This window comes from Octodon degus, unplaced genomic scaffold, assembly GCF_000260255.1.
Source record: "Octodon degus isolate 3935 unplaced genomic scaffold, OctDeg1.0 scaffold00099, whole genome shotgun sequence".
NCBI classification, from domain to species: domain Eukaryota; kingdom Metazoa; phylum Chordata; class Mammalia; order Rodentia; family Octodontidae; genus Octodon; species Octodon degus.
Genome location: NW_004524675.1, coordinates 4230402 through 4249766, shown reverse-complemented (window position 1 = coordinate 4249766; position 19365 = coordinate 4230402). Strand labels below are relative to the sequence as shown.

Below are 19365 nucleotides of genomic sequence, written 5' to 3'. Positions count from 1 at the left end.
ATGCTATTGATTTTATATATTGATTTTTGTATAGTTTAATCTTACTGAATCCATTAGTTCTAACAACTTTTCAGCAAAGGTGTTTAAGTTTTTTTCTGTTTTATTATAGGTAAAATTTCCAAATGGGGATACTCTGACTTCCTCCTCTGTTATCTGAACGATCTTTACTTCTTCTCTTAACTGCTTCCTCGCTATGACTTCTAATACTAGATTGGATGAGAATTGTGAAAGTAGACATCCTCATCTCGTGCCTGATTTTAGATGATTTTCAACATTTCCCTTTTCAGTACATTGCTTGCTATGGGTCTGTCACATGAATCAAATACCTAATTATTTTGGAACTTTGGGAATAATTTTTAAAAAATTCTGATTCATTTTCAGAAAAAGTATTCATTTATGAGAGAATCATATAGTCATTAGCAAAGCTATTTCTTCACATCTTGACTGTAATCGAAAGACCAAAAATAGAGCTAATAAAAGAGTACCACTTTGCCTCTAGTTATTAAAATTAATGCTAATTTACATTTATGTTTTGCTCCTTGAAAAGTAGACCTGCCTTAATTAAATATCAAAAAGTTCTAACACTTACTAGAAATGTACATTTTTCACATGTATATATATATTTATATGTTGCTCAAATCTTATACATTTTATTTTTTTTTTTAATTTTTTATTTATTTATTTATTAGAGAGAGAGAGAGAGAGAGAGAGAGAGAGAGACGCCAGCTCAGCCCACCAGGGGGCGGGCTGGCTGGCATGTGGTGCTGGGGGATTGAACCGCGGTCCCTGATGCTTTTGCTAAGCTTGTTCTAAGTAGGTGCTTTAGAACACTGAGCCATCTCTCCAGCCCCCTTTATACATTTTAAACTTTGAATTTTTCTTGTTTTTTTGGTACAGGGTCTCACAACACAGACTGGACTCCTGGTGATCCTCCTGTTTTCAGCCTCCCCAGGGCTGGGATTACAGGTGTGCGCCACCGCTCCGACGCTGGCTCAGTGTGCCATGGGGGCAGGGCCATCATGGCTGAGTTGTTCAATACATGAAGATGTTATATAAATAAAATAATATACTAAAATTTCACATCTTCTTCGTAAAGAGAAATGTTCCCATTTCAGAGGTGCACAATGATTCAAGCAACAATGAAAAAGAAACAAAAATCCTAACGCTAAACATTAGCTATGGAACCACCTGGAAAAGAATATTCTGTGCCATTTTATCTACAATATTAATTATAAACCCAAAAGACACATTCTATGCTCAGAACTATGTAAAGAAAATCAGTCTCTGAACATATAAATAAGATGCATTAAACACTATGAAAGTATTTTACAAAGATTATCAAATATTTTTTTTAATTTTTGCTCTCAAATACTATTTTTTAAATTGGTTTTGTTTGTGAGAAATGGAATGTATACCTTTAGCAGGCCTTGTACAAAGAGCCCTGATTCATATTTAAATGATGATTCAGCTTCACATAATCTGGAGCATTTCCTCTCTGCTGGAGTTAGAAAAAGGCATAATGTTCTCACTATCTAAAAAAAAAAAAAAAAAAAGAACTTAGCATTAAAATGTTTAGTCAAAAAGAACAATGGTTTGCTTACAAAAGAAATTTAAGCAGCTATTTTTGTTATTAACAATAACATATATTTCAAGTAGTAAGTACTCCTTAGCTACTGGAAAAGTCCATGAGATACAACACTTACTGCTTAAAAGAGAGATTTTTGTGGCAAAATATTCTCTTTATGGCATCTTAACTCTGTAACATTTGAGTATATATTGGGATTCTTCAGGTGAATAATGCAAGATAGCCTTTCTCAAACTTAATTGACTATGAAATCCTGATTTCAGTGGGGAATTAATGATAGAGTACAATGACTAATTGCATCTCTACCTAGCAACAACTATTTGTAATGCAAGCAAACAACTTTAAAGAGGAAAACTAAATGCATTTAAATTAAGCAGAATTACAGCTTTTGTTATAATAGTTCTACAGGCAAATCCCATTGTAACAAAAATCAAGTGGTGTCCAAACCATTCAATAGAGAATTCTACCAAATTTGATTTAAAATAGGCCAGGTATAGGTAAAGGGTTAAAAATCTCCGATTCTTTCAGTTTGACCTCCAGCTGTTAGGAAAAATGAAAAAGCCATGTACCTGTATTAGAAATCATGCTATATCCAGAGTCATTATATTAAAGCAGTGCTTTTCCAACTAGAGCAGTAGCAATTGTTTTTTTCAAATTAACAGATAAAAGGTGATCTATTCAATGTACAGAGGATGAAAGACAAGAACAATATTTAATAAACACAGCCCCAACCATAGAGCACTTTTTCCTTCATAAAGCAGACTCAAAGTCCTACGGAATTGTCATGTATTGGGATTACAAGTGGCAGGCCATCTTTTTGGAGTAACTATGATTACTACTCCTTAGATGCAATAGTCTATCTCAGGAAGGTATAGAATCAATCATAAATAGTGATACAAGATGCATAATTTTGGAAAATTAAAGGTTATTTAGCAATTAAATAAATAAAATCTTTGTGATACAAATAATTATTCCCACCTTATTTCTTTGTAAAACTTTTTTTTTTTTTTTTAATTAAGTCTGCTTAAAATACTAAGAATATAAACACTTATCTCTGGATTCTTCCTTTAGTGAAAAAAAGTGTAGTCTCTTAGTTTATTGCTTAGTGCTTAAAAACATAACTTATTAATACTTTTTAACTCAAGTAGCACTGAAGAATGTGACAAAACAGTATTGAAGAAAGCACTATCTGCACTGACCACTTAGTAGCAACAGCTCCTTAAAGGGGACAGATGTGTGCAGTGTGTGTGTGTATGTGTGTGTGTGTGTGTGTGTGGGAAGTGTTGACATAACAAAAATCAAATGGATACTCAAATGTCATGTTTGAGGACTAACACCAAATGTGTATGGCTATCTTTATGTTTATCAAAAACAAAACCGGGAAAGAGAGGACAATCATTTAAAAGAATGTTTGATTTTAAATTATTCTCAAAATCATTTTATGTACAGCTAATACCTGTATTTATGAATTGTCATAAATGTGAAACTAATAACTGAATTCCTACTTACAGTTTTGTTCAAACTCATTTTGCCACAGAATATCATGGTAATTTGCTAAGACTATATTGTAATCTTGTATTATTAGGCCATTTCAAGAATTGCAAAAAAAAAAAGAAGCGCAACCCATGTAAATGTTAAACAAAGACATGTCAGGAGTACTAAAAAGTCATAATGTCTTCTCAATTATAAGTTACCTTGTTTATTTTCTCTGCACTGCTGCCTACGACAACAGAACAGCCACAGGTCTGCAAGTGTGAGCTGATGGCACTGCAGGTAAAAGATGACACTGCTTTAAAAAATTTCACAAACTGAAAAGAAAGTGAGCTTCAAATAACTCCGAATAGCTTTATCTGATAAACATCAATAGGGCATGTTATTTTTATTTATTTATTTTTCCTTTTTTGTGTTTTCAGTACAGGGTTTATAGAATCTCACTACACAGATTGGACTGGTAGTGACTCTCCTGTTTTCAGCCTAGCAAGCACAGGGATTACAGACCAGTGTCACCACGCCCAGTCTCATTCTCCTTCTCAGCACGCCCCAGGGGTGGGGCTGGCACAGCACACCGGGGACTGAACTCCCATCAATGTGCCTGCTTAAGCAGGTGCTTTAGTCCACTGAGCTATCTGCCTGGTCTTAGGCATGTTATTTTTACTGGTATAAAAATAATTTTATTTCCTGTCACAGAATTTGTCTCCATTAAAAATGAGGTAACCCATAACTAGTTTGTAAAATACCACATTTTTATAAAGACAGAGACCAAACTGATACATAAAAAGGTTAAGTGATTTAAAGGCAAATGGGATTCAAAATAATACATGAATGGTGATATCAGTGAACTGAGACCTAACATACTTTTGACTCAAGTCATTAAGACTGTTAGCTTAAATGTTCATGCCTCTCATAATTCATTATGAGACTAAAGAAAAAGAACGTAAACATCAAAGTGAAAATTGTTCATTAACTTCTCATTTTAAAAACATATTGGTGATAATCTGTAAATGTAATGAAATACTAAAATAGAAGATGGGATAACAAATGTACAACACATAACAGTAGGGAAGAATACTCTAGCACTCAACAAATGGGTGCTATTAATTTTTTTATTTTCTGTAGAAATATAATTAGAAAATGTCACTATTGAATACTAAGAGATTTTACGTGCCAAACACTGCTCTAAGTGCTGTGTATGATCTATCTCATTTAACACCTATAACAGCCCTATAAAGTATTTACTATCATGAAATGAGGAGATGGAGGTACAGGTGCTTTGGGTAGTTTTCTCTAATGTTACAAAGCAATAACTAAAGCAGTCCAATTTTACTTTTTTTGTTTTCATTTTATGTATTTGGTACAGGGTCTCACTATGCAGCTTGGACTCGCAGTGATCCTCCTGTTTTCAGCCTTTCCAGTGCTGGGATAACAGCATGCGCCCCCACTCCTGGACTTGTTCACCAATTCAGAGCACCCTAGGGGTGGGGCCGGCATGGCATGCTGGATCAGGGACCAAACCCTGATCCCTATCCTTGCCAAAGCAGGCACTTAATCACTGAGCTATCTCACCCATCCACAGTTCAATTTTAGAGACCACTCTAAACTATATGGTTAGATAGAAACGATCAGGTCAAATATGATTAAATTCCATTCTTAAAGCTAAATAAGGTAAGCCATTCTCCAATGCAACTTAATTTGAAAGGTTTCTGAGTTTTAGCCTTAATGGGAAGTAAAATAAGAAACCAGAACAAAGGACTAAGATTGCTTGCTTGTGTGGGAACTATGGAAACTCAATTTCTTTAAACTGTAAAAGGAGTAACTGCAGATCTATCAGACATATGAGTAAAAAATAGCATGTATTAAACAACAACCCACATGCACAATGCAGTCTTTAAAATAATCTGAGCAGGTACTTTATTATTTTCATGCCTCCAAATCTTGTCATAAGTTGACCATAAGATTATAACCTGCTTCAGCCAGAATTTAGGAAAAGAAACAAAATTCTTACTTGAGAAGAAAGCCTTCATGACAACTGTCACCGATATCATCATCATTGAGTACTGTATCAGCTATCTAAAATATACCAGAAAAAAAGTTATTCTGGCTATGACAATGTTGAGAGAATATTTTTAATACCTAAGCTTTCTGAAGTGTAGATGAAAACACATTGCCCTCATTTCTGTGCATCAAGAATATCCATAAAACAATCTCTATGCCCTATCATAACATGGGAATGGACAAATGTGAAACCTGGTAAGGCAGGTTAAGCAACAGTTTCTGTAAGAACAACTTCCTCTTCTCAGTTGTCAGATTCAGGAGACCAAACTTAATGACTCTGTCACACAGAATTGAGGAATATATGATGCTTATTTGTTTGTGGCAAATACTTTACATAAATAGTATGACAAAATGCATAGTACTAAAATTTGAATATCACTAGTGAACACAATGGTAGAATTCAAGGAAATTGGGAAGGGATACAATGACCCCATAAGATCTTACATCTATCTCTTCAGGAACACTATGGGATTTCATAGATGAAAGCAGTTCCATCACAGGAATGACTTCTCCAGTAAGCATTGGAATAATACTCTGACCCTGAAAAACAAAGTAAAATAAAGAAATTCACATAATATGGAACAAGCTAGGCAATAAAAAAATTAAAAATAAAACAATGATTACACTCTTTGATAAGAATGCTTGGTGATTTATTGAAAATCTACTCCAAAATATTTCTAAAGTATTTTCATGCTATTTAAACTCGCTCTCATTCTTTCAAGAATTTTCTTTAGTGAGCATGGAATTTCTGCTTTTTCATTTACTGTTACAAGCTTGAATTAAATGACCACGTCAAATTTAGAAAGGATCTCCTTTTAAAGGCCATCAATATGTTTCCTATTTAAAACTGAGGAAAGTCAAATCAGATGTGGTGGTGCACAACTGTAACCTCAGCACTCCAGAAGGCTGGGTCATAAGGATCACAAGTTTGAACCTAGCCCGGGCAACTTAGCAAGAGTGCCTCAAAATAAAAAAGAGATGGAGATGCTGCTCGTTGCAAGGCACTGGATTCAATCCCCAGCACCCCTCCTCCAGCTACCCCAACATTCCCACAATAACAAAGGAAAGTCAAGCATAAAACGTCTTTGAAATCCTTACCATAACTTACTAGTAAAGCTTCAACCAATACCAACCTCTCCCTATTTAAATAGAGTACAATCTATTCAACTGCAAATGATAATTTTCACATACCGCTAAGGAATCAATGAAACGTAAGAGGTTCCTTTAGAGATCCTTTGAACTATTTATTATGTCTCAAAAATATAATTTTGACCTTAAATTTTCTGAAGTCAGTTTTACAGCCCAAACATAAAATGTTTCAAATATAGGTGAGTCCTCATTTATTCAGTAAGCACAATCAGTTTTATGACTCACCTAAATAAGTAAACTTTTAGAGAGGTAAATGAAATCATCAAAATGTTTTATCTAAATATATTTTAAAAATTATATAGTCAATTTACTAAGCTTTCTTTGCCTATTCAGACTTCATATAATTATCTTTATTCAAACTCTTCATATATATCTTTAAATTATAACCTGTTATCCCAAGAGGCATTCTTTGAGCAACTTAAAGGTTTTCAAAGCCACTTATCATGGAGGTTGCTTAATTTGATAGCCTGCTATCTTTGAAAATTATATCCAAAGCCATTAATGTCTTTCTGTAATATACAAAGGCTCATTATTTTTAAAAATTCATCTTATAGTTACCCCCAAAATAACAATTACTGTTTTTGTTTTTAAAATTGTTGAAATGTTTGTTTACAATTAACACAAGCAATCCAAGAAAAATCACTCAATTTATGTCAAATTTCTTTCCTTGTTAACTGATGCTATCAGATGACAGCTATATGCATTCATAAGTAGCAAGGACCAAAGTTGTTTCAGACTACTGTACTATTCCCCACGTCATATCTACTGTTCAACATAAAGCTACTGAAAACATTATGTAAGAGGTTTGAAAGGACTCAATTATAAGGCAATTCCACTTCAGAAAGGATAACTTTGAGATAGCATTTCTGTTTAGGTTTAGGCACATACAATATTTTGGACATGGAATCTCAGACACTAACATCATTTTCAGTGAATGGATGGCATCATCTATGCTCTGTAACAACAAAAATCCTTCAGAGCTGAACAAGGAAGAGACTATAAAGGAACTTTCCCTAGTTTTTTTTTTTTTAAATTCCTTGTACTTCCTCTTCTTTTCAGTATGACATTCCCCTTGAAAGTCCAGTCTGTCCTAAATACTTTCTTCCGGATATAGGGTAGGACAACATTTTCAGGAAGAGCCCTTAAAAGACAGGCAGAAATTAATTGTATTCAATCTTCGAAGTACAAATTTCTGGTTTGAAACAAAAAATCCCAAATCCCACTACAAGAAGCTTTTTATTTGCTCCTGCATATTCTTATCTTGAGATAATTTAATTACTCTGTATCAGGTTAGAAATCAGTGAGTGAGCCCATTCCTAAAAACTCTGCTTACTATCACACTATGCATGGAAAGCTATTATTAAAAAGGTACAAACATAATAATTTGTAAATAAGGACATTTTACAGGGATAATTTATATTTTATTTTCTCAATGTTTTTGGGTTTTCTTGTTTGTTTGTTTTATGGTGCTGAGGATCAACCCTCAACTGTTGTGCAAGCTAGCTAAGCAGGTGCTCTCCGCTGGGCTATGCTACCAGCCACTCAAGAGATATTTACAATGTTTTTTAAAAAAATACTCCTGTCTTAATTATGCTATAGAGAACCAGAGAAAAGGCAATATAGATGAGTTTAAAAGACTGGAGTTTAATGAGAAGGAACAATGAGGGAAAGTGGCCTGCCGGGTGATTAGGCTCAAAGTTAAAAACCCTTCAGCAATGCCCATTTTGAACATCTCTGTTCCACATGATAAAGAGGACTTTGATTCATATAAGAGAAGTCATCATACCCTTGCAGTCATGCCTCTGACTCTAGAGCTATTCCCAAGGTCATCAAAGTCACTGGATAAACGTGACACCTCATCCTAAGGGTCAGTGCTACAGAAGGTAAGGAACGTGACTGGCAAAGTTTAATATTAAAACCAATAGTGTATCATGGAATAAAGTAAAATGCGTGACCTTTTCAAGATATCACATAAGACTTTACAGAGATACTGTACTAGAGCTGTGCTGTACCTGCAGATAGCTAAGAGTACACTCACTCTTTTTGTTGCAGCTATTTCTGTGAAAAAAATCTGAGAAACAATATTTAAAAACACATATATACTTCTTTTACTGTGAACCAGTTATCCCAAACTTATTCTGCAAATTGAACAAAAGAAAGTTATATGGACATGAAATTATCATTTGCCTTTATTTAACTTTCAGATGTAAAATACAGAAATTTTCATCCATATACATCTTCATAAACTCCATATCGATGACTCCTCTTCAGGCACACCAATGAACTATTACATCTTTAAGCCCGTAACAGAAGTAGCTATCACCCTTAAACAAACACATGCCACAGGAATAATGGTACTTAATAGTATATAGTTTGCACTTTACCTGGTCTTCCATTCTCTCTGAGCCTTCTAAGACAATCTTCTGGACATTTTCTTGCCTTTCCTAAGAAAAAGCAAGTTTATATTTTAAAAAATACTGTTTGACACATGCTTATTTTTGAATGCAGATATGTTGTGTAATTTAGTTCAAAGGAAAAATACTTTCTACTATAGGGCAAAAAAGGGAAGGAGACTGGGTGTGGTGGTGCACACCTGTAATCCCAGCACTTGGAAGGCTGAGGCAGGAAGATCATTACCAGCCTTCGACACACAGTGAGCTCAAGGCCTGCTGAAACTGCATAGTGAGACCCTGTCTCAAAAAGACAAAAAAAAGGGAAGGAAACAGGAAATGAACTTAATAAACCAATGTTTTCTGATACTATAGAAAATAAAATCAGGGCTGGAGAGATGGCTCAGTGGTCTAAGGCACCTACTTAGAACAAGCTTGGCAAGGCATCAGGGACCGCGGTTCAATCCCCCAGCACCACATGCCAGCCAGCCCCGCCCCCTGGTGGGCTGAGCTGGCCACACACACACACCACACTCTCTCTCTCTCTCTGTCTCTCTGTCTCTCTCTCTCTCAAATAAATAAAAATAAAAAAAAAAAAGAAAATAAAATCAAAACATCTTTTATTTTGTACTGAAAAAGATAATTTAGCAGAAAATAGTCAACCTAACACCTATAGTTTCAACAAAGGAATATAATGATGCATATTTCTAATTAAATGAGATTAAGTTGAATGTGAGGAATATAGAGTTTTATTTTAAATAATTTTTTAATGATATTCATAAATGTGAGCAAGAAATTAAGACAGCAGATAAAAAACTATCAAATTAAAAATTTATTTTTCCTTATAATGGGTTAAAGTTTATAAAATTATCAATGTTTTAATAGGCTCTGTATTAAAGTGGAATATAAGAATTAGATCTGTTTTCTAGATATTTCAAAAGTACATCATTATTCATTATATATTAAGCTATAGGATTTAGTGAAAAACAATTCTAAACTTAGGCTTAGGCTTCAGCCTGGGCTGTAGCAGCCATAGAGAGCCACTAGTGTGGGTGATAGGCTCTACAATGACATCATAAAAATTTACCATTATTATGGTCTTCAAGGAATATTTTTTACAAGTCTGTGTAGTGCTAGGTCCTATACACAGGAAACAGCAGAATTTTGTATAGGGGAAGCCACAGTGTGGTGCTAACTCAACCATCTCTGTCTGACACAACACAGTCAAGTAAAAAACTTGCACATATAAAACATTCTATGTACTTATTTGAGTTAGTAAGAAACACGCAGAAATTATGAATAATATTTCAACTTACCGACATATGTGTGTATTCATATGAAAATAGCATTTATTGTTATAGCAAACATATAAATTTTTTTATTTATTAGGCAGTTTGTGTTATTTTCTGTAAGTTAAAATAGTTTTTTAGCAACTGTGGCTTAGGAAGCACAAAATATGTCAAATGTTTAAATTCATGATATTGTTACAGTTACATGTAAAACACTACTAATAATTGGGCTGAGGAGATAGCGCAGTGGTCTAAGCACCTGCCTAGGCAAGCACAAGGACCCAGGTTGAATCCCTGGTACTGCATGCTGAGCTGGCCCTGCTTTCAGGTATGCTGAGCCAGCCACAAAGACCAGGCTGCTGGCACATGCCTGTAATCCCAGTGCTGTGGAGGCTGAAACAGAAGGATCACTATGAGTCTGAGCTGTGTAGTGAGACCCTGTACAAAATACATTAAAAAAAAAAAAAGTTACATATACTAACTATATTACTTTATATGTGAATCAAGACTATTCTTTTCACTCATTGCTACCCAAAGAAGCCAAAATGCTGCATGATCATACTCCAGCTTAATGTGCAAGATTAAAAGGCCTTCCTCCTCAAACCATTTGGTCCAACCTCTTCATCTTACAATGGAAACTGGCAAAGAAGTTGAAGGGACCAAAGGCTACATGGCTGAGGACTTAGGAAATAACTGCTGAACTGCTATATCTAGACATAAATATAACTAAAAGACAAGATCATACACAAAAGAAAAATAAAAAGGCTTTAGAATCAAAGGCTTTCAAGACAAACTTAGACACTAAAAGTTTAATTTCTCAAGACATTAGCTTTCTGTTTGCAATGTAGAACTACCATCTTCTAATCTCTACAATTACTATGAGGATTATAAACATCCAACCAGACCTATCAGTATCTAAGAGGATGGGCACACAGTAACAGTTATTGCTTAGTGTTGAACCCAGGGCCTTTGCATGGAGCTACACTCCTAATCCTCTTCCTCTTTTTCATTTGAGGCAGGATCTTGCTAAGTCATTGCCCAATGATTCTCCTGCCTGCCTTCACCTTCCTGAATACTGAAATTATAGGTGCAAGCCACCATGCCTAGCCAAATGAATGTAACTTCTAAAAACTGATATAAATGTATCAGAAAAGAAACTTTCGATGGTCAGGTTAGCATGATGAATAAGCTGAAGAACCACTCACCTTATGCATCCATATCCTTCCTTTCCGAATAATGTGTGTTAATCTATCAACACACACTCTGTGAAGTGGAAGGTAGAAACTAAGTTCCGTTTGTGGAAGTATAATTGATAGTCCGTAAGTACTCCGATCTCCATTCCAGTTTCCATCAAAGATTAGGGAAACAATAATTACTCCTTTTTCAGACAAAACAAAAAACTTTACATCTATGGCTCCACTCTCTGCATTTCGAAGAATTTCTCCATTTAGGGTGTGGTTGGCAAGAAAAGTTATTTCTCCATCACTGAGAAGTACCTGTTCTGTCTTTGGAGCCCAAATGTGTCTTACTCTAGGACCAAGAATATTGTCCCAGTAAGCAAAGGTAGCTGCTAACAAAGGTGATTCACCGCTTAATGCAATCTCTGTCTTGGCAACAGCTGGAGATGGTGGCGGGCAGAGGGTCGACATCACTGCAACCTAACTCTCACATCATCCAATGCTCCAGAGACAGCTAAACAAAGACAGAAAGACCCACTAATTATGTTTAGTAACTTTAAAGATATTCAACCAAGTCCCAAATGACGGAGACAAATGTTATATCCTAAAGCTTGTACCACAGGCCCTCATTCTTCCCAAATATCCAGACTATGTGCACTTCTGCTATAGATATTTGATCCCTAAGCCATTGCAACTGAAGTGGCAAAAAGTGAAGGCTCAGCTAGAGATGGTGATAACTTTTTACAGGGTGAACTGTGTTCTCCCACAAAAAAGAGTATTTAAGTTCAAACTTCTCACATATGTGAACATGACTTTTTGTAGAAATAGCATAAATGGCATGGGGTCATACCAGACTGGAATAGGTCCAAATTCGGAGACTAGTGGGCTTAGGGGAGAGATGACATACACAGGTAGAAAGAGAAGATAGTTATATGAATATAAAAGACAGAAACTGGACTTATACAACTATAAACCAAGAATTTCAAAGATGCTGGTAACTGTCAGACATGAAGAGGCAAGGATGAAAACTTCACTAGAGTCCTCTTAGGATCATGTTTCTGCTAACACCTTTACATCAGACTTCTAGATTTCAACACAGTCAAAGAATAAACTGCTGCTGTTTAAGTCATCTAGTTTGGGTGCTTTGTCCCAGGATTGTATTCCCAGAAAAGTAATACCACATCTGACTACAGTAGAAATACTTTATGTCCTCTAAAAAGACAAGAAACAAACAAACAAACACACAAAAAACCAGATCTAAAAATCACAAAAACACGTCTGGTGCCATAACAAAAAATGAATAAATGGTCCTTTTTCCTTAATGAGCTTTCTGAGAGTCAAGGTATTGACACTCAGTACTGGTGCTTATTTTATTTATTTATTTATTTATTTATTTTTGAGATAGGGTCTTTCTACGTCATTCAGGCTGGCCATGAACTCATTATGTAGACCAGAGTGCCTGTGTTTAAAATATTGGTGTTTAACTGAAATACAACAATGAAGATAAGTGCATTTAATATATTAGTCAAGAGGCAGTATATCAGAGAAAACTCCTTAAACAAACAATGGCAGAAAAACTGTTTATCCAAATGCAGAAGAGAACAGGGGCTAGGGATGTGACTCAGTGGTAAAGTGTTTGCTTTGCACAAGGCCCTGGGTTTGATCCCCAGCAACACCAAACCCCCCCCAAACAAAAAAACCGAACAAACAAAAACACCAAACCCATAAACAAATGCAGAAGAATTACTCTAGACCCATATCTCTCATCCTGGTGGACTAAAATCGAATGAAAATAGACCAAAGACTTAGATACTAAAACAGAAACTGAATCTGCTAAAAATTAAAATAGGCAAAACACTTGAAAGCATAGGCATAAGCAAGAACTTCGGGAACAGAGCACCAATTGCACAAGCAATAATTCCAAGAATCAACAAATGTGGTTAAATCAAATTGAAAAGGTTTGGTACAGCAAAGGAAACAACAGCTTAAAGACCCAATCTACAGAATGGGAAAATTTTTTTGGTAAATACTCCTTGTTTAAAGGACTAATATCTAGAATATATGTAGAAGAAAAGCCACTGGATTCCCATCACCAAAACCAAAAGATCCAATTAAAAAAAAGGGCAACTGAAATGAACAGACATTATTTAAAGGGAAAAGTACAAAAGGCTAACAAGAACACTGAAAAATGCTTACCATGTTTGGCCATTAGAGAAATATAAATAAAAATAATACTGAGATTCAATCTTATGCCATCCTGGACTAAATTAAGGACACATAAAAAAAAACAAATGCTGGCCAGAATGTGGTAGGAAGGTTAAACTACATTGATGGTAGGAATGTAAACTGTGGTATAAAAACCACTACCACAATTAGTATGCAGATTCTAGAAAACAAAACAGTAAACTAAAAATAATTCCATTTGACTCAAGTATACTGCTTCTGGATATTTTCCTGAAAGAATTAAAGTCATCATATTATGTAATACATGTACACTTACCTTTACAGCAGAACAATTTACAATATCTAAATTTTGGAAACAACCTGAAGCCTATTAACAGACTAATAAAGAAAATGTGGTGTATGTCTTATTTAAAAAAACCTGAAGCTGTGAAACAGTAGTAATGAATGACTCTATGGTTTGTATGATAGCTTTGGGAGGTATACTTGATTAACATAAAATTTATGTCAAAATAAACTATTTTACTTAAAAATTTTTTCTTATTTCTTTATCAAAAAAGTGTGCAGAGTCTTATAAATCACATTTTTAGACCGTCAGCTAAGTATTTTTATCATGTTATGACTATATACAGAACCTGGTAAAACATTCAATTATACATATGTGTACAAATAGTATTAGAGTTTTCACATGCATATTTTAACCTCAGAAATTCATTTAAGCAATATTTACTTTTTTGTCTTTTTCTTAATGTATTTAGTATAGGGTCTACAAGGTCTCACTACACAGATCTGACTCATAATGATCCTCCTGTTTTCAGCCTTCCAAGTTCTAGGATTATAGGCACACTCCCACTACACCAAGTCTCATTCACTGTCTTAGCGTGCCTGGGGGCAGGGTCCGCATGGCAGGCTGGGGATTGAACCCTGGTCCCTGTGTCTGCCTAAACAGGAGTTTTAATCCACTGAGTTATCTGGCTGGGCCTAATAATTACTTTTTAATATTGTAAACAATCCTAGGACAGGACAGTGGCTGTAAGTTACATACAGTTTGTTTAAAATATCCATTGTTTTGGATGCAATTTATTTATTTATTTATTTTTTGGTGGAACCAGTCATTGAACTCAGGCCTCTGAGCTTGACAGGGAAGCGCTTATTCCATTGAGCCATCTTCCCGGCCCCACTGGATGCAATTTAAACAACCTATGTAAAATGAAAGAATATAGGAATGTAATTTGAATTGAAACTATATTGATGCTATTGCTGTCACTGCTAACAACAACAAACTAGAGGCTAAGATAAAGGGAGTAAATGCCCAGCAGTAAATTTATATTGTAGATATGTTTCTTTTATTCTTTTTGGATAAAATGTTGAATAAAGGCAACAGTATAACTCAAATATTCCATCATGATACTGAAAATAAAACTATTTGTTAAAACAACTGAGCTCTAGAGTAAAATCTGACTGAATTATAGGACAATTTTTTTAAACTGATTGTGAATACTGAACTATTATAGGTCGCTAATTATATTCAGTCTCATTCCTAGTTCTGTATAATTAGAAAGAAAATGAAGGATAAGAATCATGTTGAATTGTTTAGCTTTAAATGCTGCCAAAAGACATATGGTAGTTGTCCCTTACAGTTAGGGATATATTCCAAGAATCCCACTGTATGCCTGTAACTGCAGGATTAGTGTCTAACGTTATACATTTTTCTTTAAATACATACAAATGATAAAGACTAACTTATGAACTAAAGATTAACATAACATTATGCTATAAGAGTTATGTGACTGTGTTCTCTTTATCTCAAAGTATCTTCCTGTCTAGTACTCACCTTTCTCTTTGTGAGGATGGGAGAGAATGCAATCTCTACATAATGAAATGAAGTGAGATATATGGCATATACATTGTGATTTAGTGTTAGACTACTGTTGACGTTCTCAGGATATGTCAGGAAATAGAGCATGTGTTTCAAGTGATCCTAGATCACTGAACCATGGAATTATCAATGATCGGATGTCAGGAGAAGACAACTACGCTCATAGTTGAAGATCCTTCATAGTTGAAGGTTTGTTTTGTTTTTTGTCAAAATCTTTTGGAAGAACATTGTAATTCAAAGTTATCTCTTTTTTTGGGTTCCAGCCAGATAGCTCAGCAGACTAAAGCGCCTGCTTAGGCAGATACGGGGACCAAGTTGGATCCCCAGCATGCTGTGCTAGCTCTGCCCCTGGGGTGCACGGAGAGAGCAACTGAGACTGAGTCTGTTGGCATGTGCCTATAATCTCAGTGCTTGGGAGGCCGAAAACAGGAGGATCACTGAGCCTGATCTATGTAGTGAGACCCTGTACTAAGTATTTAAAAAAAAAGTTATCTCTTTTTAACTAATTGGAGTTCTGTGGCAGAGGTTGTAATCTTTTGGATAATGGTGCATTTTATCTGAGGATTATAGTCCATAATTTTGTACTCTAATTTGAAATAATTGAGCAAATTTTAGAAGTGTCCACTTTGCTGGTTTTTAGTTTCTTCTTTTTTTTTGGGGGGTACTGGGGATTGAACTCGGGTCCTTTTACTTGCCAGGCAAGTGTTTATTGTACTGAGCCATCTCCCCAGCCCCTTTAGTTTCTTCTTTGTCCTTCCTCTTTCTCTGTAGATTATTAAACAAATTCTTCCAACTAATTTGTTAAAACTTCCCAATGGCCTTTCACAAGTTCTTCCACTTCCTCAACCATACTGACAAATCCTCTACCAATTTAACTTACTGCTTCTCCAATGATTTTAGTATGTTCAGTCCAAACCTATTCCTTAATCTGTGTAACTGTCTCTTCCTTGTAGTAAATGACTTGCTGTTATTTTTTTCAAAAGAACTCTTGCTGAAGTATACGTCCAGTGCTCCAGTGCTTTCTACTGCAACACGCTACCATCAATTAGAATGTATCTTCTGTTCTTTCACTTACAAATTTATTTATTTTTTCACCTACAAATTTAAATCCTGCTCTATCTTAACTAAACATTTATGTATGGCAGCCATAATTCTTATAATATGAAGGGTGACAGCAGGACTAGCATAAAATATTTTTCCTTCTTCAGAAGATTCACTCCTCCTGTAGATCTCAACAACCTAGGCATCTTTCCTTATTGAGAACTTCACCTTTCACTTAAAGAAGCACTTTAGTTTCTCTTTGCCATATCTGAATTGCCAGCGTCACAACTCCCATGCTTTTACCCACTATTAAGAAGAGCAAGAGTTACTTGATCACAAGCACTATAATGCTGTGATAGCTGAGCAGATAACTAAGTTGGCAATTAAGAGACTAACAGGCAGGTGGAACATACAGTATAGGTACACTGGACAAGGGATAAGTCATGTTCTAGGTGAGACAGGACAGACAGACACACTTTGTCCAAGCACACTATTCAGAATGGCATGCAATTTAAAATTTATACAATTATTTTTGGAACTTTTCATTTAATATTTTTGGATCATAGTTAAAAAGTGGGTAGCTGAAATCATAGGGGTGTGTGTGTGTGTGTGTATGTGTGTATGATTTTAGCCTAAATAAATGAAGTGCCACAGAGAAGTATAATTAAAACATTTGAAGTTGTTATCATTGGTGAGGATGACAGACTCCACACTGGGTGAGATAATGGCTTGTTACCCTATAAACAAAGCAGTGTTCATGAGGGTTTACCTAATATGCTTTCAAAAAATAATCCAACATGTAGACATATGAATATGCTAATTGCCACCTGCTAAAACTGTTAGCAGAGTGGTAAATTTAAGCTTTTGCTTTTTATTGAACTCTCTGCTGAAAATCAACCATCTCTTCCCTTATTGGTACTCAGAACTTTGACTGGTCCACTGCTACTATGAATCACATTTCTACCCTCTTAAGGCTTTTCCATCTTATACCAATATTTTTATTTCTCCCAGTCCTAAAAGGAGCAGAGTCCTAATCTAGCCCACCTTCCAAATCAGAGGCTGCCCAGCCCCACTTTAGGAATAGCGACACCAGCCTATTTGCAGCACTTTCTAAATTTCCAACACAAGGCTCAGAACTTCAGAGGAAGTTCATGATACCTCTGTCTGGCCCTGCCACACTGTTTAAGTTCCTCAGATAATAAGCAGGTCAACTCCTTGAGCTCAGTCAATGCAGAGTACAAGAGCAAGCATAAAAGACAGGAATCTTTTAGAGGTTTTTGTATTACTTTGTTCTCTGAAAGCAAATTTGAACTTCCAGCACAGCCCCAAATAAAGCAACTATTTTATCAACTAAGTTGTATGCATTCATTTCCCGAAGTAGATAAATCTACAATGTGGTTTGTAATTTCTCTGATTTTTGTTTCATGCATATGAAAAGCAGAATCACCTTGAAGCCTTTTCAACCAATTCAGGTATTTTCAAGAGTGGCAGGAGTAGGAGGCAGTGGTTAACATTTCCCATTTGTAAACAGAATCACACTGTAGTCCCCCTATGTACAATTTTTCTGTGTTTTTAGATACTTGTGATAAACTTTGGCTTAAAAGTTAAAATAAAAACTTCTAGAAGAAAACATTTCATAAAATTGAAGTAGCATGCCATTCTGAGGAGAGACTGAATTCTCATGCCGTCTGCTTCATGGGAGTGAATCATCATTTTGCCCAGCATACCGATGCTGTAAATACTACTTGCCCAGCAATACTCTCAGTTATCCAATCGACTCTCCAGGTACCACAGTATTCATGTTCAAGTAAGTCTTATTTTTTTTTAATAAAGGTGAAAAAAAAATAAAAGTGAAAGTACAATATGACATTGAGATAACTTTTATGCAAATTTTATTATTGTATTTTGTTCTAAATGTTCTATTCATAGCTATTGTCAATCCCTTACTAATTTACAATTTAAATTTTATTACAGGTCTGTATGTAAAAGGAAAAACAGACTAGACAGGGTTCTACAGTACATAGCCACTATATAAGGTTTTAGACTTCACTGATGGTTTTCTTACACATCCTCTAAGTATAAGCAAGAACAACTTCATTTCTTGGTCCTATGATGTACCCAAATAGAAGTTTTCCAAAGTCTTCTAAAGATCCTAACAACATTTTCCTTTCTTTTGAACCCTCTGTACAAAGTACAAGTAATGCTAGATAGATGTGTCCCCTTGCAGCACCAGTGATGGCCGGGAACAGGAGGAACAGGGCTGCTGATGTAAGAGTCGAGCAGTCTCTGCGCGGCTGAAAGGGTCACCCCTCCTTGGCAAGGGCGCAATTTTCTTCCTTTTTCTGAATGCTGACACACACTGTGTAATCAGTGCACTTCTCTCTGCAACTGATTACCGTCACTCATGGTTGCCCAAATCACAGTGGTCACTTCCTTTAATAAGTTCTCAACCTCTGCGCTGTGTGGCAATCAGGTCTCGTCCCACAGAATAGAGTACACGCTGCCCTGTCACTGCCGCCCACTTTTACAAGACATCAGCACTCCTTGCAAACTTCTGACACCCCGCAGGCCCGCAGCGCGTCCCCACACGCCATCCTTCTCGCGGGACCCCTGCGCTCCCGCGTCGTCTCGCCCCGGCTCCCTCCTCCCCCTCCACAAGGCCTCGGACGCCCCGGGCGTCTTTCTCTGGGGTCCCTGGCGGCTCTCCAGCTAGGTCCCGGGCAGGGACCGGCTCGGGGACTGCGGACCGAAAGCTGGGCCCGTCGCAGTCTGGGCGCCTGGCCCTCCTGCAGGTGACTTCCCAAGTCGCCAGGTTGGAAAGCCCGCCGGCCGCCCCCGCCCCGTCAGGGAAGCTAGGGGAAAAGAGACCGAGGCAAGCGCTGAGGAGAAAACCCGCGGCCACCTGCCCGCCGCGGAGCGCCGACGTCCCCAAAGCCCAAGTCGGCCAAGTCCCCCACTCACCCACTCGCCGCCACCGCCGCCGCCGCCTCCGACTCCGCCGCGGGCGCCGCGACCGCAACCGCAGCCCCGCCCCCAGCCCCGCCTTTAATTAGCAGCCGGGGCAAGGGGGGAGGGGCAGGGAGCCCGGAGCCGCCCGGGCTGCGCCCCTCCCAGGGCCCCG

At 36.6% G+C, this 19365-nt stretch overlaps 1 protein-coding gene across 3 annotated transcripts in view; it reads right to left on the bottom strand.

Annotated features, from left to right (window-relative positions):
• Nucleotides 1–19277, bottom strand: part of CUNH9orf72 (chromosome unknown C9orf72 homolog) — a 34747-nt gene extending 15470 nt beyond the window's left edge. Inside the window, exons 1-7 of one of the 3 annotated variants that reach the window (XM_004638549.2) lie at nt 19206–19277; nt 11171–11657; nt 8671–8730; nt 5582–5677; nt 5088–5152; nt 3280–3352; nt 1416–1532 (exon numbers count right to left, since the gene is read on the bottom strand). In XM_004638549.2, coding sequence (XP_004638606.1) covers nt 1416–1532; nt 3280–3352; nt 5088–5152; nt 5582–5677; nt 8671–8730; nt 11171–11614 — 855 coding nt within the window. In that variant the 5' untranslated portion in view covers nt 11615–11657; nt 19206–19277. The remainder of the gene's footprint in view (nt 1–1415; nt 1533–3279; nt 3353–5087; nt 5153–5581; nt 5678–8670; nt 8731–11170; nt 11658–19205) is intronic. The other 2 variants (XM_023723513.1, XM_023723514.1) reach the window with 2 other exon arrangements.
• Between the last annotated feature and the right edge of the window lie 88 nt (nt 19278–19365).